Source organism: Lupinus angustifolius, unplaced genomic scaffold (genome assembly GCF_001865875.1).
Source record: "Lupinus angustifolius cultivar Tanjil unplaced genomic scaffold, LupAngTanjil_v1.0 Scaffold_203_33, whole genome shotgun sequence".
Taxonomy (NCBI): Eukaryota; Viridiplantae; Streptophyta; class Magnoliopsida; order Fabales; family Fabaceae; genus Lupinus; species Lupinus angustifolius.
Genome location: NW_017726866.1, coordinates 53025 through 80262, shown reverse-complemented (window position 1 = coordinate 80262; position 27238 = coordinate 53025). Strand labels below are relative to the sequence as shown.

At 32.5% G+C, this 27238-nt stretch overlaps 2 protein-coding genes across 3 annotated transcripts; one reads left to right on the top strand and one right to left on the bottom strand.

Annotated features, from left to right (window-relative positions):
• The first annotated feature begins 73 nt into the window (after positions 1–73).
• LOC109340580 (1-aminocyclopropane-1-carboxylate oxidase homolog 1-like) lies at positions 74–2758 on the top strand. The gene is made up of 3 exons (XM_019578301.1): positions 74–781; positions 1186–1510; positions 2331–2758. The coding sequence occupies exons 1-3, from the start codon at positions 240–242 to the stop codon at positions 2586–2588; spliced, it is 1125 nt and encodes a 374-aa protein (XP_019433846.1). The 5' UTR covers positions 74–239; the 3' UTR covers positions 2589–2758.
• Positions 2759–6345: 3587 nt separating this feature from the next.
• On the bottom strand, positions 6346–22180 carry LOC109340581 (transcription factor JUNGBRUNNEN 1-like). Of its 2 annotated transcripts, none has more exons than XM_019578302.1 (5): positions 21909–22180; positions 20839–21167; positions 19689–20282; positions 16705–16710; positions 6346–6360 (listed from the first exon to the last, which is right to left on the bottom strand). In XM_019578302.1, exons 1-3 carry the CDS (start codon positions 22105–22107, stop codon positions 19893–19895), a joined length of 918 nt encoding a protein of 305 aa, XP_019433847.1. In that variant the 5' UTR covers positions 22108–22180; the 3' UTR covers positions 6346–6360; positions 16705–16710; positions 19689–19892. The 2 variants fall into 2 exon arrangements, with proteins under 2 accessions (XP_019433847.1, XP_019433848.1); XM_019578303.1 differs by having other exon boundaries at positions 20839–21164.
• Positions 22181–27238: the final 5058 nt, after the last annotated feature.

Below are 27238 nucleotides of genomic sequence, written 5' to 3'. Positions count from 1 at the left end.
AGTTTTCAATCAAGTTGCATTATTAAAACCAATCGTTTCAATAATTTAGTTGACCTGAATTCATAGCATCCATTACAAGGGAAAGAAACAAGGATGCCTATAGTTTATTCACCTTATATGGAAAACTAGAATGAAACCAAAGCTTTCACATTCTCCATTCTTCATTCCTCAATCCCCTTGATTTTTATACTTTCATAGTTACTTTCATTTCAAAGTTGATGCTGATATAGATTCTAAATATGGGTTCCACTAGCACAGATGAATCTGAAACTAGAACAGGAGTTTCCAGTTATGACAGAGAAAGTGAAATAAAGACATTTGATGAGTCAAAAGCTGGTGTTCAAGGACTCATAGAAAACGGTGTCACAAAAGTTCCACGCATGTTCCATTGTGGAAACTCTAATGATCTCACTGATACCTCAACCAAATCAAATTTCAGTATTCCTATGATTGATCTCATAGGAATCCATGGTGATTCTAGTTTGAGAGAAGATGTTGTTGGAAAACTTGGATATGCATGTGAGAAATGGGGTTTCTTTCAAGTCATAAATCATGGAATTCCCATGCATGTATTGGATGAGATGATAAAAGGAACATGTAGGTTTCATCAACAAGATGTGAAGGTGAGAAAAGAGTATTACACACGTGATCCATGCAAAAAAGTTGTTTATGTTTCGAATTTTAGTTTGTACCATGATCCTGTTGCTAATTGGAGAGACTCACTTGGATGTGTCATGGCACCTCATCCACCAAAACCAGAAGAATTGCCACAAGTTTGCAGGTTTGTCATAATACTACAGTTAATCACAATTTACTATTTGTTTTGGATTGTTTAAGTAGAAGAATTAGGATGGTGAAAATTGATGGATCACTGCTACGTTCATTAGTCAAAAGAGAAAAGACTAATCAGAATTCCAACATCTTGATCAATCATAAGAAATAGAGAGAGCACGGTGCAATCAGTGGCTGATCATTAGTGTTATATATAATTTTATTTATTATGAAAGATATTATAAAATTTAAATTTATATAGAGGGATTCCAATGATAATAATTCTCATATAAAAATTATAAAACGAGTGGATCTTAGTCAATCATGCTTACAATTATTAGTTTGTTAATAGTCATATTATCCCTTAAAAAATTGAAAATTTCTGTCATTGATGAGTTGACAATATACCTGCAGAGATATTGTGATTGATTACTCAAATGAAGTAATGGCTTTTGCTTCTACTTTGTTTGAGTTACTATCAGAGGCTCTAGGCCTTAACAGCTTTTACCTTAAAGAAAAATTGGGTTGTGTAGAAGGGATGCTGCTTCTATGTCACTATTACCCACCATGTCCTGAGCCAGAGTTAACCTTGGGAAATAGCAAACACACTGACAATGACTTCATAACAATACTCTTACAAGACCAGATTGGTGGTCTTCAAGTTCTTCATCACAACCAATGGATTGATGTGACTCCCATCCCAGGAGCTCTTGTAGTTAACATTGGGGACCTTTTGCAGGTAAGTTCATCAATCATCATGGATGAAAATAGTGTTTTCAAATAGCTTTTGTACATATTTTTTAAGCTAAACATAGTATAAGATCTTAGTTAATGTTAAATTTTAAAGAAATGGTGATTGTTTGTATTTCTTTACTAAGTTTATTGACATGGTGATTGTGTGTACTGTCTTGGCTTACTATTGTGTAGCATCCAACTGCACTCTTGTCTGGGTTAATGGGATAAGTTCTCCCAAGTTTAATTCTTGTGTAAAGACTCCTTATTTGACCCAACCGCAATTGAGGAGTCTCCAAGCATCGTGAGTGTCATTGTTATGAGACATGATAAGATTGAAGAGTAACAAGTGAGACACTATGTCTCGAACCAAAACCTTAAGATAAGGTTTAATGAGTATTTTCCACTTAAAAGGCTCATAAAATCACTGCCTTAAGGTTTTGGTTCATGATGTTTCACTTATAGTTTTCCATTCTTCCTATGCCCTGATAACAATCGCATTTCTCCACTGAGTGGAGACTCACCGATTGCAGTCGGATCCAACAATTATATCATGACAACGATTGGCAGGGGGACTAGTGAGGCCATTGATAAATGTAAGAGTTTTCTTTTAAGAAATTATTGATTAACAAAACATATATAAAACAATTGAGGGGTGTCACATTTAACTAGGAAGAACGATTATGATGTAAACAATAATTTCTTCACATTTACTTTAAAACCTTAGAACAAGGAGGGAGCCCAAAGTCCACTGGATTGAACAAATAAATCATACATGTAAAATAAGAATTGGACAGTGATGATCAATTTCACTGTTTCTTGTGCAGCTTGTTACTAATGATAAGTTCATTAGTGTTCAGCACAGAGTCTTAGCAAATCATCTTGGTCCAAGAATTTCAGTTGCATCATTGTTTAGAACAGATGATCTAACAGGAGAAGGTTCATCATTAGTCTATGGTCCAATCAAGGAACTATTATCTGAAGAAAATCCACCACTATACACAGATGCCACCTTAGAAGAGTACTTGACTCATTATTATGCTAAGGGCATTGGAACTTCCTCACTATTGCACTTCAAGTTGTGATTATAGATTAAATGTTTATGTTTTTTGGAATTGGTTGTAGTTTATTTTATTCTAGTGAAGTTTGGGATGTGGTTTCAAGAAAGAAAATCAAGCTTATGCTTTCTCTGTACAGTGTTTCTGTTTGGACTGCACAAAATAATTATGCATCTTAGTTTTTCAGATGATTATGCATATTAGTTCTACATTTTAATTGTGTTAGTGATTTAAAGTAAATATATGTACACCCAATAACTAACAAGGAATTGACCTAGTAGTATCAAGCCTCATCAAATCATAGGATGATTAAAAGATTAAAGGTTCGATTCCTGGGAGCAACCCTTGTTTGAAGGGGCAGTCACACACCCTGAAAGAGAATATTTCCTTACCAAAAGATGAGAGAATACCATTAATAATACCAAAAAATATAGCCCCAATATATTGAGCTCCTATCTAATAGGTTTTAGATGCTCTCTTAACAACTATTTTTATAATTTAAACTCAAACCATATAATAGCCATTGCTCACTAGAAAAAAATAATATCATATGGACTATATTATGGACAACGTCCTGAATTATGTTGCACTCCAAAATTCGAAATCAAGAACAGAGATTAATTAGCAGAAGTTTAAACCAAATAATCCAATTAATTGGTACCCTCCCTGATTTATTTTTAATTCAAAAGGAATTAACATTTTGTATTCTTCATACTTCAACAAAGTTAATACACATTCAGTGTTTTAAATTATGATTGTGGTCGTAATTACAGTTGCAGTTATTACGATTGTGATCATTGCAGCCGTTGCGATGTGATTACACCTGCTGCAGCGTGAAATTAGTTAGTGTATCTACAAAATACAAAAATAATATATAATTACTATAACTATTATTAATATTCATTTTGCATAGGTTTTTTGCTCTGACTTTGTTTAATGACAATTAACAATTTAAAATAAAGTTTTAACAAAATAACATAATTGTGCAATTAAAAAAAACATTTTATCTTGTTTTTGCATAAACAAAAGTGAATTACATTCACTTAGAAGTGTACAATATATTGCAATTCTCATTATCATCAAATACTTAATTAGGAAGCAAAACCAATATTCAATGATATGATATCCTTACAAAATAAAGTAAGATAAAGCATCACAACTCATATTATAAAAATGTCACTTGAAAAATCTTAAGAAAATTATTAAATCCACAGAATACTCACATTTTAATTGTTAATTGTTACCACATGCTAGAATGGTGTAGTGGAGCATAATCTTCATTGTCATACTCACTACCATCTCGTGTAGCTCATTGTCCAAAGACATAATAAAAAAATCCATGACTTGATTGTTGATAATAAGGTTCTTCATAATTCATTAATGAAGACTGGTGAGATGGAATTTGTCCACTTGCTTATTGAGGATGTATATAATAACCATGTGGATAATATACTATATGTATTGGATTGTACCCTTGACTGCTTTAGGATGTTTCATTAATGCTAAAATCACTAAAACTTTGTGTAAGAGTATAAGATGAAACATCTTCAAGTGTAATATTTTGTTTCTTTTTTCCTCTCCTAGATTGCGATTCAGTTATATTGTTATCATTAAATGAGTCACTAGAATTAATCATACCCGGTCTAGACGTTGTGAGGTCAATTAGGTTACGATCACGCCTATACAATGACATCCCCTCATATGGATCATTGTGCATTTGTTCACTTTCATCATCACTTTCTCCAGCCTCAACATTACCACCATCATTGCCACCATCCTGACTTGGTGGGCTTAAACTATGTTCATCAGAACCAACATCATCACTATCAACTTCCATATTTTCATTTTTATCACTGATGTCAATTATAGGAAGCCACTTTGTATTTTGTGCTCCATCTAATACTGGATTTTCCCTTTCTCCTATCCATTCAGACAATGGATCATATTCCTAGAATATGTTGTCAAGATTAATAGGATTGAAACTTGCTTCAATTTCTTCATGACTTTTTCTCAATTCAATTCTCATCTTCAACTTCATATTGTAAAATGTATAGACAAGTCTATATAATCTATTATACGCGAGTCTATTCCTTTTCTTTGTATGAACGTAGCTAAATGTGCTTCAGTTTCTCTCACAATTTGTGGCTGAAGTTGTTTGGCTGAGAACTTTAATTCCAATGCTTTTAAGTTCAGGAGAGCATGAACCAAATATCATCCACCATTCATCTATTTATGTCAATAGGAAAAATAAACAAATTATTATGCTCGTAAAAAGTGTTTTAAATACACTAGTATAAAGAAATATGAGAAATATTATTTTACCTGGATTCATTTTAGATCAAGCTGCTTGAGCTTGAGGTGTACCAAATGCCTCTAACTTATTTCTATAAAAAACAACTATGTAGCATAAAATATGTCAATATATAAATGTATAATCTTAATTTATTATTTAAGAGATTAAAATATAAGATTTCAACGTGAACATGATTAAAAGCTTTAATTTGTTTATCCATGTCTCTTTCAAGTTTCATGATGACACTATTGGTTCCATCAAATGTTTCTTTATACACATCAGTCTCGTGTTCAACTCCATATTGAAATTGCGGGTTAAGAATGAAGATATGAAATTAATAATCATATGATAAAATTGAATATAAATTCTACTAACATACCTGCAGAGTGAAAATCGGAATGCATGAATTTCCATATCTTGTCTATTATGTCCTTGTATTGAGAATGATACCAGAATTTTTTGAATTGATTGTTTAGCTTGGTCAATCACTTCATAAAGAAAACCCATTATGGGCTTTGTATCACCATCCACCAACCTTAATACTTTAACTATAGGCTCGAAAACTTTTAATATATCACTAGCTCTACTTTAAAATTCATAATCCAATACAATCTTCCTTGCTTCAAGTGTTGACCCATTCTTTTGTTTGTAAAATTTAGATTTTCTGAATTCTTCGGAGTTGAACATTTGTTTCAGGCTTTGCTTTTGATTCACAATTGCTTGAAATTGCAAGAAATTTGTTGCAAATCGAGTGATGCCACGACAAACAATCTCTCTACCTCTGGTATATTTTTCATAAGATTTCCTATCCATATATGGTTATACAGAAGGTTATCACCATCATTGCTTCCTCCAATGATTTTTGTACATTTTTATTCTCTCCAATATCCTCCAAGAAAAGATCCAAACAATGAGCTGAGCATGTAGACCAATATAAATGTGGTCTTTTTTCCATCAACTTTTGGCCAACAACTTTTAGCGTTTTTTATTATCCGTAACAATTTGAATGACATAATTTTCACCCACTTCATCCATGATTTTATTCAACAATTGGAAGTAGTAATCTGTGTTTCTACTACCAACATTGGAGGCATTAATAATTTTTTTTTAAAACCGTTCCTTTGCTGGAGTAAACTAGAAAGTTCATATTGTGCTTGTGATTTATACTATCTGTCCAACCATCACACGTTATCGTTATCCCAGTCTCCTTCCATGTGTGCTTTAATGTTTTAATCCATTCACACATATTATTATACTCCGCTTTCAAACATATAGTTGAAATTTATAAGGAGATGGACATTTAACTCCTTGACCAATCTCGACTGTTGCAAAAATTAAATCATGAAACCAGGGAGACCTGATTACGTTCATACATTAAAAACTTTCCCACAGTTTCTCTAAGCTTCTTCCTCGCTGCATCCATAAAATGACCAGTTATCTTAGGTTGTTTCACGTTTCTGCTCCTCACCAGATCAATATATGTAGACCTTAAATTAAAATCAATATCTTGCAGTCTTGAATCATCACTACCACTTGCGTGAGAGCTTCCACCTTGCTCATATATATTCTCAGACCCCCTCATTTGTTGCCTAAAATATTGTCTTTGTTCCCATTCGTATTGTGAATTAAGGCTTGATTGTTTAGCTTGCCTCACTTGCTCATCAATATAGTCATCAAGATCTTCTTCATTAGTATCCCCTCTTGATAATGCTTTAAACTCATCTTTTCTTTTCTTTTCTTTTTTAGTCAAGTTTTTTTTCCTTTCCCGTCCAAGAGTAGTTTCATTATGCTTTCTCTAACTACACAAGTGACTCTAGGATAATCTGCAACTTGTCCTTTATAATGGGCTATATGTTGCTTCCATCTAGTGTTAAATTTAATATTATTTCAATGTTCAGGTACTTGTATTCCAAAATGCCATCCAATATCTTCACTTGGAGTACCCTCTAACTTTTTAGCTGGAAATTCTTCTCTTGGAGGCATTAGGAAAATTTTACATCGCCTAGATGCAAAAAAACTATGTAAGTTTAGAACAATTATCAATAAAAATAATATACTCAATTATCAATAAATTGATTTTCTAAAGAAATATAATACATAAAGCCTATTAGCACATTTTAAAAATTACCAATATAAACATTTCTAAATATTTATAAATATAATTATATTTCTAACATGATATTTTTAAATTTTTCGACAGAAAAGCCCATTAGCACATTTAAAAACTACCAATAACATATGCGATTAAAAAAGTGTAATATCTATGTACATTAGTGTAAATGATAATTAAATATAAATGATGAATGATGCAAATACAATATATAAAATTCATATACTAGTAGTACAAACATTTTTTCTATATTAAAAAAAGGTTGTCGCTGGCCCATGCTTGAAGATGTAAGTACCAAAATGCAACTATAAAGGTCCATAATAACAAAATTCATCTAGTTTCCTAACACTGCTAAAACAACAATGACATATTTAGAAGCTATACATTTTATTCTCTCCACTCTCAACTCATGTCTTCTCTTACTCTCATTGTCTCACATGCAGGAATAGGAATAGAGACAAGATGAAGAATTAAAGATAGAAACTAGAAATAGAGAAGAAGATAGGAAGAAGTGAGATGAAGATTTCTAAAAAAATAAAACTTTTTACCTTAAAATTGCGTCTACAGTGATGTTGGTCTGTTAGATGGTGGTTTTGTTGAATATATCAAGAGAGAAGAAGAGATAGCAAATGGGAAATCAAGTTCACGGGTTCATTGCGTAAGTGAGCATATGAGTGACTTTGTCTTGGAATCTTGTCTTTTCATCACTTTAGTTTCTACTCCACTCTACTCTAGATCTACATCTACTTTTACTTTTTTATGAAAAATTCGTCTTCGAATCTTGTTTGAGTGTCTGACATTAAAATTGGATGTCTGGATTTGAAAATTGAAAGCCAAAAATGGAATAAGAGAGGAATAAGCAATATTGCGGTTATGAATCTGTCCCGTTTCAACCGCAACACTGTTTTGTTGAAATTTTTGAAGTGAATTTCATTCACACCGCAATTACGGTGCATTGCTGATGTGGTGTCAGTTGCATCTGCATTATTGTGGCCGCAATTCCTAATGCGAACCACATTTTCAATCCATGTGCATATTCTAAAGTGCAAGTTGTTGTTCCTTATACATATTCACGGCATATGTTGTATGAATCTATTCATACTGATTTAAGCACCGAGCTTCACTTATTTATATCGTAAGGTGAAGTGGTTTACACCCCAGCAGAGGTCTGCACTATTGTATAATGACATTATTCTTTTCAGCCTATCAGACACACAATAAAATTAGACTACTTTTGTCGGGTAGGCAACATGAACTTGAACTACTTAGGCAGCATAACCTTGTGTTGTTATTGTAGCTTGCAACAGTTCTAAATGACACGAAATAATACATATTGGTTGAGTCACAAACATATCGCTCTCTTTAAGACGTTTCATAACATTGCCCAAATTGTGCAATCAGACTATCAACCACGCCATTCCCAAGATAAAACAACCCAAATCTCTATTATCGAATTCTTAATGCACTATAAGAACCAATCTCGAATACACCCACCACAATATGACTACTAGTATCAATTCTCGAAATTCCAACAATATGGCTACTCGTGCCAATTCTTTTCCCTTAATACTGGCTACCAGCATCAGTTCTCGAAATTTCCACAATTTGGCTATTTGTGTCAATTCTTAGTGTCTCAGAAAGAAATGGGGAGAAGTTTACCGAAAATGTATCAACGAAAAATATGAGGGAGAAATAAAAAGTTGAATAAAGTACATTCAACTTGGTGAAAGTTATAATGAGGGGATGATGCCTCTATTTATATCATGGAATTTTTTCCAAGTTCCTCATCTCTCTAATATGGGACTTGGGAGTTGTTTTTTCCCAAAACTATTCTATGTGGGATTTGAGAGTTTTTTAGTTTTCACACCCAAAATTTCCCACTAATGACTTTCAAGAAACCAAGTTCCAACAATTCTCCACTCGCAATTAAAAAACGATTTCCGAGAATTTATGTGGTTTCAATAAGATTGTGCATAAACAAAGGTGTCATGCAACTTGAACCTTTGCACAATGAATAAGATCTAAATTTTATTAGAGTGACTTGTAGTCTTGAACTCTATCTCTAATATCAAATCATACACATCCTTTTGAAACGTGTATTCTATAAAACTCGGGCGTTAAAGGCCATGCACGTCTATCCTAGTATAGTGAACGCTATAGAAATTTATGCCCCAAAATTTCATAGGAAGCGACCCCCACTTCCACATTCACATAGGTGAGTCAATCAAGAGTACTCTTGTAGTCTAGGTACTCCACTCCAATTGGAGTATAGATCTTATTAAGAGTTTAACTCATCCTTACATATACTATAGAAATTATGCTTCTCTTAATTTTATAGCATGTTCATTCTCATATCACTTTAGGTCAGGTTACCATGATGAGTGATCATCGTTCTAAGGGCAATAGTCTTATACTCTTAGAGATATTATGAACTTTCTCTCTAGCTATTCCTTTGGTCAAAGGATCTGCTAAGTTATTCTTAGTGCATACATGATCCACTATAACAACTCCTATAGAGAGTAACTTTCTAATGGTGCAGTGTTTATGACGAATTTTCGTTTCTTACCATTATAAAAGTGATTCTCAATTTTTGAAATAGCCACAATACTATCACAATATATCAACACAACTAATTAGTTTTTCTCATATGGGAATATCTACAAGCAAGCTTCTCAGTCAACTTGCTTCTTCACTAGCTGTTGTTAGTGCTATCATTTCAACTTCCATAGTTATTTGAGGTAAAATAGTATGTTTCTTGTTAGACTCTAGATAGTCCATCTCATCATTTAGACTTCTTGCCACAAATTAACATCCAAAGAAGTCAAAACTTCTTGGAGAGTTGATGGGTTCTCCTCCAATATATACACAATATAACCAGGTTTATACTCTCTAGCAATTGCAGTTGCTGTTCTCTTACTTCTTCTAGGTTTTATTTCAAATGTTTCATTTTTTATCATTATCTCTAATCACATGTATGTGACTAGTTGATATGCTGCCGCTATTTCTCAATTTAAAAGAGACATACTTTTTCATTGAAATCATCATCATTAGACTTAATGATTACTTTTTCAATAAGGTCATAAAACTTGTACGTCTTGTTGTTTACATCACACCCAATGAATACACAGTCATAGACTTTGTGAGTTTAGCTCTCTAGGGACATATCATCAGAAATGATTTCACGAGCAATTCTATGTATCTCATTGGACTGAGACTCTACTAATTTATCATCAGTATCATATTTCTCTCTTTTTCAAGTGCATATTAAGTTAATTTGGGAGACTTGTATGAGCCGTAGTTATCATAGAGATCATCTGATAACCTATTTAAAATAAAATTCTTATAAAGGTAATCATTTTCATTCCAGAGAGCTATATCATCTAACAACCCATTCAGCTTTTTCCAACAACACTAGAACATCGGTTTTCAGAACGTGTGCAATTTTTCTCATAGTGAGGAAAATTTTCATCTTATGTCGTCACCATTTAAAATTTGTCCCATCAAATTGAAAGTTTTGTTCAGGTCAAATCTGTTGGGTCCACTAATATTATCTACGAATGTCATTGTAGTAGAAACGTCTTATATTATTGTTACCGTAGCTTGCAACAATTCTAAATGGCACGAAATAGTGTCGAGTCACGATTAGGTCACTCTTTTTAAGATGTTTTCTAGTATTGTCCAAATTGTGCAAGTAGACTATCAACCACGCCGTCCCCAGGATAAAACAAATATCTATTATCGAATACTTACTGTATTGTAAGAACCAATCTCGAATACACCCGCTACAATATGACTACTAGTGTCAATTCTCGAAATTCCCACAATATGAATTTGTTGAAAACTAGATTTCACCACTAGGAACTCCCCCCTAAACAACAAAGCATGTCACTTGTTGAAAGGGTTTTCTTAGTGTTCAAGTTATTTATTAAATTAAGAGTGATGAGTGATGAACAACTTATTTATTTGGTGACTTTATTTATTTACTCCCTTCTCGAGTTCATTTTAACCATACCATAAAAGTCGGTCTCATTTTATTAAGTTAACCATACCATTTCTTATGAAAGGTTGGTATCAAAGAATAAAATGAACAAAAGAATAATGTTAAATGTACCAGTTCTTTCGAAGGTTGGTGAGTTGCGGAAATGTAAATGAATGAAAGTAAATGTTAGTTGCGGAAAGTAAAAGACATAAGTAAATGTTAGTGCGGAAAGTAAATGTTAATTGCATAAAGTAATTGACAGAAAGTAAATGTTAGTGGTTAGATTATTATTCATTACTCTTTATTTGTCGAGTAACAATCTATTGATTGGATTGACTCTTTTGCATATTATTTCTATGTACAAAGTTACAAACCATGAATTAGTTTGAACTTATGCTTTTAAGGAATCTTTTAATCAACAAATAAAATTTATAAGTAAATATTTTACTATGTTACACTTGCATCTTTTTTCAAGATTCAATTGTAGTATAGTATATAGTTTTGTCGAACCTAAGGGAATTGCATTAGAAAAAGATTATATAGGCATATTATAGCAAAAATAATGATAATAACTTTTTAGTGATTTTCGAATGATATTGCATAAAAATATTAACAAGGAAATATAAACTAATATTCACTAATTCTTGAGGAGAAAATTGATTTGAAACATGGAATTATTTCTAGACTCAAATGATTTTGAAAAACATTACAAGTTATGTGTTATGCTTTTAGTTAATTTCATACATCATTTCTAAATCATTTATCTAGTGTCCTAGTATGATAAGCTGATTTTCAAACTTTATGTAATACACTAAATAATAGTTAAGTGCCACTCGTCGGAGTAGGTTGTCACCCCGTACTTCAGTCTCCATTAACATCATTTAGGCTTGAAAATAAGTTGTTTAAAATAGATGTTTGATATGACAAGTGAACTAAGGTGTAGGTTATACTTTTTAGTTCACTTGTCAACACTTTAAGAAGAAGCATTTTTGGATCTTTAAATCAAGTTTTAGGTGATCAAGCTAAAAAATGTATTAAGAACTTCTCAAAGAATCAAAACTTAACCAAAAATAATAACTTGAATGTATTGAAATCAAAAGATGATACAAATGAGGAAAAGAAATAAAATTACACCACAATCCAAATCAATGTTTAGGAGCATAAGTCATCTATCCAAGTATGAGATGCTTTTGAATCCAAATGAGATTACAAAATTATGTTTTTATATCACATTTGCCATATTCTTTTCTCCTCTTGAATTCTAAGTAAAATTTACAAGAATTTACTTAGAACAAGCTTAGAACTGTGACCAGAATTTCTAGAGAGAAGAAATGAAGAAGAAGAATGAATATTGGAAGTGAACAAGCTTAGAACCGTGACTGCTTGGCCCCCTTCCCGATCCACGCTGGACGCACCAAACCCTTCAGCATGGGTTTGGTCTATGACCAAACAACTTAGTCAGTTATTTGGTGTTGACTCACTAAAGCTAGTTGTGAGTTACTTGACCAAGCTATTGTGAGCTACTTTGAAAAGTGCTCAGAGGCCTTGTCATGTAAGGTCATGCATGATGTCATAGTGGCTTGGTGGCTAAGTCAAGTTGACCCTTTTGCTGGGTCCAGCTCGCTTGACTGCTTAGGTATCATGCTGAGCTGCCTGCTTGAGCAGCTTGTCCTGCTCTGGCCAGGTGTGTGGTTCCAACTAGGCCTTCCCAAGGTGCACACTGAACTGCCTACTTCAGCAGGTTGGGTTGTGTCATGCTTGAGTCTGACCGCGTAAGGCTTGTGCCTGACTGGGCCAAGTTGGTGTCAGGTCAGCTGGGCGGTGTTGTGTGCCCACACTAGGCTTCTTAGTGAGCAACTTCATGTTGTTGTTCCATGCTTATGGTAAAGTACTTAGCTTTCCAAGTATGCATCAATAGTGGCTTATGTGGACGACTATTTCTTGAATTTGTTATTCTCTTCATTTTTCCTAGAAATTTCATACAAAGATTTGGAAAAGAGGTGGACAAAACTATACAATCAAAATATGACAATTTATCTAAAAAATGTTGAATTAAGTTGGTTTTGCATGATTTACATAGGATAAGTGTCAGGAAAGTGTATGAAAATGAGGTATTTTTGGTACTTATCAATTACCCATGCCAATTCTTTTTCCACAATCTGACTACTAGTGTCAGTTCTTGAAATGCCCACAATATGGCTACTTGTGCCAATTCTTTTCCCTCAATCCTAACGACCAGTGGGGAAAGAAAGGGGAAGAAGTTTGACAGAAATGCATCAGCGGAAAATACGAGCGAGAAAGAAAAAGTCGAATGAAAGTGCATTCAACTTGGGGCGAGTTATAATGAGGGGGAAATGTCTCTATTTATAACATGATATTTTTACCAAGTTCCTCATCTATCAAATGTGGGACTTGGGAGTTGTTTTTCTCAAAACTCTTCTATGTGGGACTTGAAAGTTTTTCAGTTTTCACACCCAAAAGTTTTCATTGATGGCTTTCACCAAACCAAGTTTCAAAACTTTGCCTTTGGTATGAATGAAGGTTTTTCAGCACAACAAGGGCCGACTTGGCCCGATCCTTCACTTTCATCATCCCCCCTAACTTTGTCGATCTTCCAGGTAGGACCAATAATCATTTAGACCTGATCCTGCCTATTTTGTCACTAGCTTGACCTCATTCTTAGTGGTTTGTCGGTTTGACCAGTCCTAACACTGAATAAAACATATATTTAACGTAAAAACTTGTTATTGTCCATGAACAAAATATTCTTGGCATGAGCCATGAAAGAAATCTTATGAATGAACAAAAATGATAAGAAAGAAAAGCTTGAAGAGGAAAGAAGGATAAAGAATAAAGAATGAGAATCAAACTTTTGTTACTTGAATAATATTTCTCATTATTGTTCTTTTGAAAGAGAAATACAATGATTTATATATACATCAAAAGAAGAAAGGCTTAATATGGAAAACCAAAAAACTAACATAACCAACTCTCAACAAATTATCTTATACACACGACCCGTGTTGTGAGGCACAACTTGGTCATGGATGCTTTTGTGGTTGAAATTAAAATGACATGACATGGTCGTGTGTCTTGGGACACAACCGTGTGTCCTAAAACACTTCCAATAGCCTCCCTCAAGCAGACGAGTAAAAGTTAATGATTGTCCAGTTTGAAATCTTGATTTGAAGCCATAACAATGCGATGGATCAGAATCTCGATCATGATTGGATTTTCAATCTCTTGGTTATGTTCTTGATCATAAATCTTGACCATATTTACATGGAATTATTCTCATGGTTTTATATTATTGAAGTTTCATGATTGTAAAATACATACTATGATGATATTGTGTGTGTGAGAGAAGGATAAGAAGTAAAGTATTATTGAAATGAAGCAAGTTGGTGAGTTCTTGGAGTTCTTGGAAATACATTCAATCTTCTTCTTCAAACAAAACAAATGTTGCAAAACTTCTTGCAGATATTCTTGAGGATCATAGAAGGAAGTGTTGTTGTTGTGTTGTACAATTACAATTATTGAGTAAAATCATTTTGCATCAATCTATACGCTTTCTTTTGCAATCAATATGAGGCATTTTCCTTTAATCATTGCCTTCATTTTCACCCTATTTATCTGCACCTTCTCTATGATTTAGGGACAACAACCTTATATTGGTTTAGGCACAAAACATGTTATAGAAAAGGTAACTCAAAATCAATCCATGGTTACACTTGTAATGGTGCAAATCAAAGTTACCAATCTTACCTTACCTTCAAATCTCAACCTACTATTTTTCGAGATTTGAGTGCAAGATATGCTGAACCAAGATCAAATACACGTCTAGAAAAAATTCTTCTTGAGGGAAGCATGGAAACAACAACTTGATTTTGCCCAACTACATGGCCACTTGAGGAATGCAAAGGACTCATATACTTTGCATTCTGATTAAAGTCACGCCCTAGAACTTGTGTTCCTTCATGTTTAGTGGATAAATATGTACCACCTTGAGTTATCCCATCCTTATTATGCCCATGCTCTTCTTGATTATGGCTGAAAAATCCAATTTCTTGCATTTATGACAACCAAGAATTCTATAACCATCTCAAAAAATAATAAGACATTGCACCCTTGATATCGAGAGAAACTGTTGGTGGATATCCAACTCTGAGAGAGGAATACAAATTAGATGAGTGACTGTTGGAATACCACATGCAAGCATTTCTTCTACTCATTTCTTTGTAATAGTAATCCAAACACATTGTGGAGGAGTTTGGACTAATGGATGGAAATTGAGGAATAGAATCATAAGAGGAAGACATTAAAGACATAATTAATGCTCTGATACCATATTATAAAAGTTAGCAGTCATGACAATGCTTCTAGAACCCAAGAAGGTTAAGAAAGAAAAGTTTGAAGAAGAAAGCAGGAGAAAAGAAATAAAGAATGAGAATCAAAGTTTTGTTACTTCAATAATATTTCTCATTATTGTTCTTTTGAAAGGGGAATACAATGATTTATATATGCGTCAAAAGAAAGGCTTAATATGGAAAACCAGAAAACTAACATCACCAACTCTCATCAAAAGAAGAAAGCTTTGTTACTTCTCATACACACGACCCGTGTCGTGGGGCACGACCTGACCGTTGATGCTTTTGTGGCTGGAATTAAAATGACATGGTTGGGTGTCTGTTAGGTGTCCCATATTGAGTAGAATAGTAAACTCAATATAGTACTTAAGTCGTGATGCTTTTCCACCCAGTAGACTAGTCTTTTGGGTTGGGCTCTCATCATGAGCTTAAATCCTAACAATTGATGCTTTCATTGAGAGTTGCGTCACGGAAAGGGCTACCTATAGGCTGGATTAAGGTAATTATCGAATAATAATAGGTGAGTGAAGTCACCAAAAGAGATAGGGCTACCATCGGGTCAGTGCCGATAGAGTGAAAGTCGTCGTGGACGTCGGCCCTTAAAGGGGGCGACAATGTTAGGAGTACACATTGAGTAGAATAGTAAACTCAATGTGGTACTTCAGCCATGAGGCTCTCCCACCTAGTAGACTAGTCTTTTGGGTTGGGCTCTCATCATGAGCTTAAATCTTAACAGTGTCCCGTAACACTTCCAATACAAAACACAGGTTATAAGTGTAAAATTAGGGATGACAATGAAAACCGAACCCGTGCATACCTGTCCGAACCCAACCCGAATTTAACTGGGAAAACACGTTGTGATTGAGATCGAGTTTTACCCAAGTACAATTTTCAGGTTCGAGTTTAGTACATGTAATATCCTATCCCGAACCCGCCCCAAACCCAAATGATATATTTAAAATTACATAATTATTTATATATATATACATATGTATAAAATAGTTTCGGGTTTCCAATCAGGTTCTTGTTATCCAATCGGGTTCAGGTTTTAAATTTCGAGTTCGGGTTTGGATAAGTGCAAACTCGACTCAAATCCGCCCCGTTGCCATTCCTATGTGAAATAAAAACAAGATTTTGAGGATCCAACTCAGATTCGTCCCGTTGTCATTCCTATGGGAAATAAGAACGGGATTTTGAGGATGAGTTTCACGAATATGTTACTAATGATAAGTATATAGTTTAACAAATCATTTAAGCCCAATAATTTCAGTTATATCATTGTTTAGAACACAAGATCTACAGTAGAGGGTGCATCAATATCTATCTATGGTCCAATTAGGGAACGGTTCTATGAAGAAAATCCACATATGCAAAGGGCGTTGGAAATTCGTCACTGTTCTCTTTTACTAGGAGTCAAGTTTTGATAATGCATGCAACATCCCAAATCATTTAAATTTTACTACATTTATTCTTCTTTGGGTACATGTGATAGGGCTGTAAAATGAAATTCATTATGTTTCTCGACAAGACCTTCCTAATCAAAAGTTACATTTAGTGCAAAAATATTGTAAAAAAATATATTGTTTAAGTGAAATTTCATTAATGAAGGATCAAAATTACAACCAAATAGGAACAAATATACGATAACCAAAGGAACAAGAGGGTTTAGTAGCTAACATCCCCTATCAAAGACCCCAACACGGCCCAAAACAAAACAACCGCAGCCCACCCAGTAATAAAAACAAAAACATAGCAATAACATTTCATACTCAAAATCTGATTAGTGGAACATTCAAACCAAGACATGACAACACCTTTCTGTCTCTCTTTAATCCAAATCTAAGACTTGAACTTTACTTCGACACCAACTACTCCATACTCACAATTTTATTGTTGAAAACGACTTTATTTCTACTAATCCAGAGACCAAATTTCAACCATCCAAATAACAGAGGAAACTTCTTTCGTCAATCACCCCTTAACTGGTAGAAAATGATACCAGAGATGAGACTTACTAGATGAAGGTAACACACCCACGAGCCCCAACCAATCATACAACAGTTGCCAAAAACGTTAAGAGAAATAACAAGAGAAAAACATATGATCTATGATTTCTGGATGAGCATGACATCATATACACATTGTGTTGTTCCATGTAAAAATAACAACCCTAATGACATCATAGATATTGTTCATCTAACACTTACTTTTATTATTTATAATAAAAATGTTTTGTTTTTTTTATTTTCCTAAGTACCCAACTTAGGAGAGTTAGAATTCTTTTTGGTATTGGATAGAGAAATTATTTGAAAAACCAAAACAAAAGTGCAATAATATTGACATGCAGAGCCATACTCTTAATATTAACTCATGTGGAGAAGGTATCTTGTGCTCATTCTATGATGATTATCCAAAAAGTTCTCAACATCTTTTTTCATCTTATACTCTCACTTATTCAGTGAGACATCACTTATTTATAATTGGTTGAACATGAGTATTACCCTACATCCTCAATCAATTGATCATCTGACTACTCACATAGGAATGATTTATCACCAATGATATTTGAAAGTTTGGAGTGTCATCTGGTTGACCATTATCTAGGTTATTTGACTTTCTATGATTGATTTCATTTTTAACTTTGTTAGGTCTTCTCTTTAGAAGATTTTCGAATTAGCAATGGTTAAATCCTGACTTTGGATTAATAGTCATAGGGGAAGAAACACTTTTAATTATTCTGATCGAGTTTCTCACCCTTTAGTTTGTCTTAAGTTTGACCTGTAATCACTATGGGTTGTCCGGTTTATAAACCTTTTGTATCTTTTTTATTTTTTAATAAAATCTCTGCTTTTTGCCTAACAAAAAAAAACAAGGCCATTGCTAAGAAGTTCCGTGAGTTTGGAAGGAAACTTCTAGTTCATATTGGTTATGGGATGAGAAGGAAAATAAACTATATGAGCTCATGTTCATCATAGGTAGATTTTAACTTTACAACTCTACATACTTCACTCATATAAATGTTTAATAATCCTCATCAAGTATCATGTCTACAACAGAAAATAATGGACTTTGACGTGTAGTGTCAGGGTATGCATATTGATGTGTGGATGATTTAGTATTATTTTAATTGGGGTCAAAGGCTTACTCTTTCAAGAAACATTGAAATAAAACTTCAATTATTCTCCATAGCAGCCGTTATTGAAATTTAGAAGAGATTATAGGATATTAAATATATATTTGAAAAGTCTAGAAGCTTTAACACTTGATTTCTTATTTTGAAAACTAGATCTTGACATGAACGAAGACTATTTCACAGCCAACCCATATAGAGGAGTATGCATGCTTTGGTAATTAACATCCATTTAATATCATTATTACTTTTCCTGATAAAAATAATAATATTATCATTGTTATAAGAATTCATATGCTTGAAATAAATATTGTTATAAGAATTCATACATTGCTTATTATAATGGAGGAGGGATCTGAATATTATATATTGATTAAGTTAGTTGCTATGTCAGAAATACCTTATGAGCCTTAAACATTTGACTGGTATTATATGCTTTCATAATATATTAATAGTTGCATGATATTCTTGGGAAGTAGACAAAATTGGTTCATTCTAGTGCAAATAATACCTTCCATTTGTTATGAATTTTTTTTGAAGAACCATCCATTTTGTATAGCAACCTTTTTTATGGTGATTTCTTTATATTATAGCAATTAAGTTCTAATTGATTTGATTTGAATATATAATAATTTATTTTTTTGAAAATGAATGTGTGGGACATCAGAACTCATGCAATTATAAGACATAACAAATGGTAGACCATGGGGAAATGCCCAACTAAGAAGGTGCATATGGAGTGGAGGAAGCATGCAAGTTGAAAAGTAAGTGACACACTTACATTAATCCCCTAATAAGTGTGGTAAAAGAGTCATAAGATGGTGTGATAGTGAGGAGTGATTAAGGTGGTCTGATAGTGAAGAGAGTGATCGTGACGAATGAAGTGCAGGAGGTTGTGAGTTCGAGTCTCACCATCCCAAAAAAATGGGAGTTATAAGATGGTTGATGGTAGGGTGTAGGAGGTTGAGGGTGAAGTCTCATCCACAATAAAATATTAACATATTAACAACTAACATACTAACAATTGCCGATTGTGGTAAATACCTATTTGATTATTCCTCTTATTATTAATTACTTTAGATGAAAAATTTAATATAATCAACCCACAATGACTGAAAAGATGAAATTAGTATTTACAAAGAATGATGTAGTTAAGAACATAAATATGGAAGCAATAAAATTAGTATCATGTCAATAAGTCTGCTAAATATTACATGTTAACTAGAACAATAATCTTAATACAATCACATTTATACAATATTATTTGACAATAAATCTCGCCAACTTTCAGTTTAGGAATAGGAAGAATGAAATATCAAGAAATAGAACTGATGTGCGACCCTCTTATTTCTTTTTCCTAAAATGAAAGGTGTTAAGCTTTAAAGTCCAAGAATATTGAAATAATATATTCCATTCTAACTATATACTCAACTAAAATTACATGGTTATTATTTACAAGCTATGCGAATCAACACCAAACTTCACAACAGATCCAAGCTCATCACAGTTCTCAAATGTAAAAATGTCATTAGTCACAACAGGGTTAATCCATAAGTTAGAAGATGGTGCAGTTAGGTGAGGTTTTTGTGCCATTGGAGAGCTTAACTGACCTACATGAAACTGATTCATTGGATAGTTAATAACATGGTTTTGCTTATTCTGATAATGGCCTACACTTGCACCAAAATTGATATATGATTCTTGATTAGACTCCACATTGTTGTTTCTGGATTTCATGTTATTATTGCAATGACTCCTTGAAGCTGAATGCGATCTCATATCTGGCATGTGCTTTCTTTGTGACTTATTTCTTTTGAAAATCCTACACAATGTCCAAATCTCCTGTATATAAAGAAGAAAGATGTGAACAATTATTACGAAAATCACATGGATAGTTTTGGGTAGAAAGTGGTTTTGTACTAAGTTTGTGATAAATGATGTTTTAAATTATATTTCACAATCACAATTACTGTTATAATATTGTGGTTTTAGGAAAGAAATATTGTTTGACATTCTCTCTTTTCATGAAAAGAAAGTTGTAAAAATTTGATGTACAAACTTGGAAGTATAAATAACTTTGTTTGGTAAGGTTGAGTGAGAAACTAGAAGAAAATTAAAAAGGCAAGATATTTATAGTTATAATTTTTGTCGTAATGAGCAAAAAGTTTAAAATCTTTAGCTAAACTATCATCAAATTCTAAATTGTGATTACAATCCTATATAAAATAGTTATAGTTGTTCTTACAGAAAAAATATAAAAATATGTCTAAATAATTTTGAACACCTTGATTTATGTGACACATTTTTTTAATTTTTTGCCTAAAGTTCCAACAAAAATCTAGATCATGCTACATGATCTAACAAAGAAAAAGAAATTGCACTTATCTAAGTTACTTACAGCTTCTTGGGCAATATCTGCATTATTAGTATTATTCTTAGCCTTAGGAAGCTTTTTGATGATGTCATTATTAGAGGGAATGCGAAACTCATGCATCATCCAATCAGTTTTGGTGCCTTTGCTAGCACTACCACAATAATAAACAAGTGTTTTCTTGAGTCCAATGCAGTCATTCCCTTCTCCTCCATGTGAATACACTGGCTTATCTATTCCAGTTGCTTTCCAAAAGCCAGAACCAGTTACCCTATTTGGCCTTATGCTGTTCCTATACTTTCTCTCTCTTTGGCAATAGAAGTAACCTTCCCTCTCTCTTCCATTTCCACTGGCTTCTTTATACACAAAAAAGGTTGAAACATGCATGGAGCTCATTAACTCAGGGTATCAATAATGAACCAAAGTTGCACTAAGCAAAAAAGTAGGTCAGAATATTTGAACTATAATTATGATTCGCATTTGTTCATATGTGTACACAACTTTTAGGATTATAAGCTTATAACGTGATACTATGCATTATTGATCTGAAAGTTGTCTCCAAAATTGTGGCATATATAAACAAAGAAACATTTCTTACGAACTCCAAAAAAATTAATTCCTTACCAGAAAAGGTCTACTGAAAAAAGACTACACAAACTTTTTATCTTCTTGGACAGTCCAGAAAACAATTTTCACATGATTTGTGCAGGCGTTTATGAGGAAAGTCTCCCATTTACAGCTGACAAGGTGGACCATGTGAATATTAATTTATTAGAGATAGAATCTAAGAGCCGAAAAGAAATGTTAAATTTGATAATAAAATAATATTTTCATATAAAAGAGGAGCTACCGATTACTGTACTCATGCAATTAGTGCAAATCCATTTACCCTCAAATTAAACTTGATCCTCTTTGCATATGTATACTTAATCATGATTATCATTTTTCATGCTGGTGCCTTAGAGGAAAACCCTAGTCTAACTCTTCCATATTAATTAATTTCATCTTGTAAGAAAAGCTACAAGGTTTTTGAATTTTAAGAAAAACAAAATATGAATCAAGTAGCAAAAGAAATATTAATCAAAGTTTAGACATACTTGGAAGATCCCAAGGATCATATTTGTAGATATCAATCTCCTTAATGAGTTCAATACTGATGGGTTTGTCATCAAGCTTCCTACGAAGATAGAAACTAAGAAGTTCTTCATCTGTAGGATGAAACCGAAACCCTGGAAGTGGAACATCATCATCCAAATACTCATCATTTTCCTTCATGAATTCTTCATTAAAACTCATCTTATATATGTATCTCTTTATCTCTATAGCTTCACTTTACTTTTCTCTAAAGAAGGAGAAGAAATGAAAAAAAGATAAAGTTGTGGTATTACAATTTCAACAAAGTTGAGAACCTTGTTTATATAACTATAGTGTGAAGGAAAGTCATAGAATATGGATGAGTTTTTCATTGGAGTCAAGTCTTGAGGTTTGACTTGTGCCTTCATAAATTTTTGTGGTGAAGGACTTCTTCCAGTTGTTTAATTTAATGTCATCATTTGTGACTTTCAGTATAAATTTAATGACAAATTAATTAATGCATAGAACGTGGAATTGTTCCATTCAAATATAAATTTCCCTGTGTTGTTTTAGAAGCTACCAATAATAACTCTAATGAGGCATGAGGATAGTAACAACAAGTCAAGTAGAATATTATATGATTAACAACAATCTCATCTATCTAATTAGTTCGAAATGAGATAATTTTCAACTCTAAAAAACCTTCTACTCAGTAGATTGTTAACTCCACGAAAATTAAAATCTGGCTTTTGAATTAAGAAAGTGATGATAAATATACTTCTAATTATTTGTCTCATAACTTAGTTGATTTTTAATTTCTTTCTCTATAATTTTCAAATCCTTTTAAAATTTCATAACTTAGTGGGTACCCGCGGGTAAAACCCGTACGGGTACGGGTATGGGTCACAAACGGGTACCCGCGGGTATTATAAACGGGTTTTTAAAAATACCCGTAGTACATACGGGCGGGTACAGGTATTATGGTACCGTACCCGCGGGTACCCGTTATTTAGATAATTAATATATTATATTTAATTAAAATAAAAAATATATTATTCTAACATTTATTACACTATGTATATTTTTTCCTTTTACTTTGTTTACATATTTTAATGAGTTTGGTGATGAAACACCCTACAAATATTATTACATGTATAGAAAGTATAGAAACACACATGTTTTACAAAGAAAATATATATTATTTTTTTAAAAATGAGAACAAAAAATCACACAAATGGAAACCACCAATAAATTTAGCATTTTAGCAAAATATTTAATCAAAAGGTACAAAAATAATTAAGTTTCATGTTATTTGAAACACAATACAAGTAAAAAATTTAAAAATTATTTATAATAGAGAAAACCCGCGGGTACCCGTTCTACCCACGGGTACCCAGAACTACCCGCAAATACCCGCTCACGGGTACCCGTACGGGTACGGGCGGGTATGGGTATTACTTTTCTATTTTAAAACGGGTAGCGGGTAGCTACTACCCGTGCCCCCCGTGCCCGTTGCCATCCCTACATTAGATTTAGGTACATCGATCCTTGATCTAAAATTATATCTTGCTTGATATTTATCAATTTAATAGGGTTTATCTTAAGATTATCTCATAGATTTTTCCACAATATAGAAGATAAAACTAATCTTTATCACAATATTCTAGATTTTGATTATTCATGATCGTATATGCATTTACTGCCATAAATACGTATTATTATAGCCTATTCCATATTGGCTTAACACTATAGATATCTCGGGGCTTAGACAATTTATTAGTTTCATTAACCTTGTATTCAATCTACTCACTGGTTGCTATTAATTAATTGAGGTTATGGCTCAGATTAGTAACATATGAAAAATGTTTAAGATAGTTAGTAGATAACTAAATTTTTAAGCATGGTATTAGGAGTTTGATTCTTGTGTATTGTATAAAAGTGTTGTACCCACTTCAATGATCTTTATATATTGAAAGAGACTGACCTTTTAATTAAAAAAAGTCTAATCACATAGGATAGAATTGAGCAATTTAAATATCATATAAGTAATAGTTCTATTAATAACTGTATAAAGATACTGCTTAAGGAATACAAAAAAAAACAAAGATTGATTTCGAAATTAATTAGGTTTTATGTTAAGACGTGATAAAAAATTTACTTCTTATTTTCACTCTTGTGGTCCATTGAAGATCCAAGGATAAAGCTAAATTAAGAAAAATGAAGGTGGATATGTGCCAACCAACCTATATTGGGTTTGGATGCCCTAGAAGTTTAAAAAAGTACAAACCCAAGAAATAAAATACAATACATTGGAAAGACTCAAATATGATCAAATAGTATCAAATTCAATCTAATTAAAAGCAATTCAGGATTCTCGATTCATTCAATGTTTTACTTTCAAATAAAATTTCTTTTTCTATTTAAAATATTTATTGTTGATACTTTGCGAATTCTAAAAATACAGGGTTTTTTTTTCGTTTACCAGTTTTTTTTATCTTTTCAAAAAATCTACAATTTTTTTCATTTTGATATTTCAAACAAATCAATTAAAATAATAATATTTTTTAGAAATAATATAACTAATTGAAATGAATACAAAAATTCAATCGCAAATTAAAACAAATGTGTAATTTTAAAGTATAATAAAAATATAATATGTTTAATTTAAAAAAAAAAGAATTCAAAATTCCAATCGAATCAATCCGTAAGCTTTATAAAAAAATTCAAATGACTCGATTAAAAATGATTTTGATAAGTTATGAGTTTTTTTATAATTGGTTTATAAATAAGTTTTTCATCAACAATGAGTTTATATAGTATTTAGGCTAATTTAGATTCTGGAATATTATACAAGGATAAATATTATAATTTGATATGAGATAAGAATAATTAAATTTTGGATAAAATTTTAAAAGGATAAGTTTATTTTTATGAATTTAAAAGTAAAAGTTGAAAGAGAAAATTGATTGAAATTTTAAAGAAGATATACAGAATTAATTTAAAATTCTAAATAAAAGATAAAATGAACTTTTCTGCGGGATAACACAGTAAATGATTAAGTTATTATGAAGAGAATTATATATATATATATATATATATATATATATATATATATATATTCATAATGTAAATTTTTTACACTATTAACATATATTTTGAATATTTCAAGGGAGAAAATGTAGTCAAGAAGGTCATACTTGCACTAAGTAGGCCAATATTGAAGAGCATCTTCATGACTTCTACATACCATACTAAATATCTACTTTCCATTCCATGGCCTTTTCTTTCTCAAGAACAAAGCTAGTTCCATATTTTATCACTGGGCTCGGGTTTGGGCTCAGGCTCAACCTTTAGCTAAGAAACTTTCTTCTCTAGTGACAAGCTAAAGAAAGTTTGTGCAACATCTATAAGTGATTCGATTCACTAACAATCTGATCCACACCACTTGGTCATGCTCAAGCTCATTGAGCTTAGATCAGTCAATAGGTGGCACATGACTTGTTCCTATAGGTATGGAGGTTTTATGTATCTCTCTGCCACCTTTAGTGAACTTGAGTCTACCATGCCTTTCACTCCATTCCCATCTTTGACAACAAAGTCACACAATCAATATCTTGGAGACATAATTGTTTGGTTAATTTGTTCATGGCTTGTGAATTGTCATAGTGTATGGTTATTAGTACTCAAGAAACTTTGTCTAGTGTGCAAATTGTTATGCTCTAAAACCAAAGTCCTGGTCCATATATATAATGTAATATATATAGTTAGTACACCATCTACATTTATTTGTAGTATTTCTTTTTAAAAGTGAATGATGATTAAACATGAATGATGAATAATAAAATAAGAATATATAAAAACTCATATATTGTTGGTGCACATATTTTTTCACATATATATAATTTTTAGTGGTAGAGAAAAAACTAAAATGTTAGGCAAGAATCAGCGCTTCAAGGAAGTAAACATATTAAAAATGCAATCATCAGGCTTTGTGTCATGTAATATGCGGATTTTATGAAGAGTGTAATATTGATGCACTGATAATATAAAGAATTATGTATAATCAGTGTATCATCTATCCTTCATTTGGATTACTTTTTGTGAAAAATCAAACATAATTGAAAATGAATGGTAGATAATAAAGTGACAGGGTTAAAAACTCTTATATTGTCGGTATATACATCTTTTTCTCTTTTATGAATTGGGGGATAGCATGAAAGAGGCCACAACAGTTGATTTATTTTACACGCTAAAACACACTTAAATGGAGGGTTATCATTTATGCAAGTTTTTCTCCCCAACAATACAGAGTAATAAATCATTAAATTATGGGTCTTACTTCTCCAATTCAATTTTTTCTTCCCTCCTTTTCTCTAAGCAAGTGTTTATTTGTGTTGGGATTCTCTCCAAACAAGTTTTTCTGTGCATTAAAATATAAAGGATAAAAAGTTATTAATTCCATTTGTGGTGGCAGTTATTTTTTATTTTCTTATAGATAGGCATGCTAAGTGCATATCATTTGTTCACATCAGAAATGCCAGTTTTGGAAAGTAGGAAAGAGTTTGAATGAAGTTGATCTTTATGTGTTTTGTGTTAAAAACTTTCGGTGGACGAGGACTTAAGAACTGACCGGTATTACCCCTACAGACAAGCTTGTCATGGGATGTGATTATGGTCTCTTATGTTTCATGGAAAATCTTTTCAACCAATGATATTAAAACCGTACCATACCGGCCAGTTCGACCTGGTAAACCGGACCCCTAACTAGTATGCATGATCTTTGGACCGGATGAGCATCAGAACCGGTCAAAAACTGACCAAACCGGGTGGTTTTGGGTGAAACCGGAGAACGACTGGTTCATGAAAAAAATACTTATTTATAGATCCAGTCTTCTTTCACATTTTCTTCTTCATGTTCTCTTCTTCATGTTCTCTTCTTCACGTTTTCTTCTTCCGTCTCCATCGAGTCTCTACCATTCCCGTCGTGTCTCCATATACATCTCTATTGTTTCATAGATCCATCTTTCGTCGAGTCTCCACCGTTTCTCAATCGTTTTCATTCAGACTTGAAGGTGTATACTTTCTATAGAAATGAGAAAGAATATGTATTTTTGGAGGTGTATTCAACATTGACCGCAAGGTTAACAATGTATGCTATATTTTTGAAGAGAGATAATTAGAAAAGGGTTGGAAAAGAGAGAAGATAAAATAGAATATGAAAGGGGATACTTTATGGAGAAATGAGAAATGAAAGATATACACATTATAAAGAAATGAAAGATATACCCATTATAAAGAAATGAAAGATATACACATTATAGAGAAATGAAAATTAAATAGAATGTGAAGTTAC

What these genes read in the sequence shown, in the direction of transcription:
- LOC109340580 (XM_019578301.1), top strand. Translation starts at nt 240, where the DNA reads ATGGGTTCCACTAGCACAGATGAATCTGAAACTAGAACAGGAGTTTCC. An exon ending in GAATTGCCACAAGTTTGCAG is followed by an intron (nt 782 to 1,185) that starts GTTTGTCATAAT and finishes ATATACCTGCAG; the next exon opens with AGATATTGTGATTGATTACT. An exon ending in ACATTGGGGACCTTTTGCAG is followed by an intron (nt 1,511 to 2,330) that starts GTAAGTTCATCA and finishes TTTCTTGTGCAG; the next exon opens with CTTGTTACTAATGATAAGTT.
- LOC109340581 (XM_019578302.1), bottom strand. Translation starts at nt 22,107, where the DNA reads ATGAGTTTTAATGAAGAATTCATGAAGGAAAATGATGAGTATTTGGAT. An exon ending in TGATCCTTGGGATCTTCCAA is followed by an intron (nt 21,168 to 21,908) that starts GTATGTCTAAAC and finishes TTGTGTATAAAG; the next exon opens with AAGCCAGTGGAAATGGAAGA. An exon ending in CAGATATTGCCCAAGAAGCT is followed by an intron (nt 20,283 to 20,838) that starts GTAAGTAACTTA and finishes CTTTATATACAG; the next exon opens with GAGATTTGGACATTGTGTAG.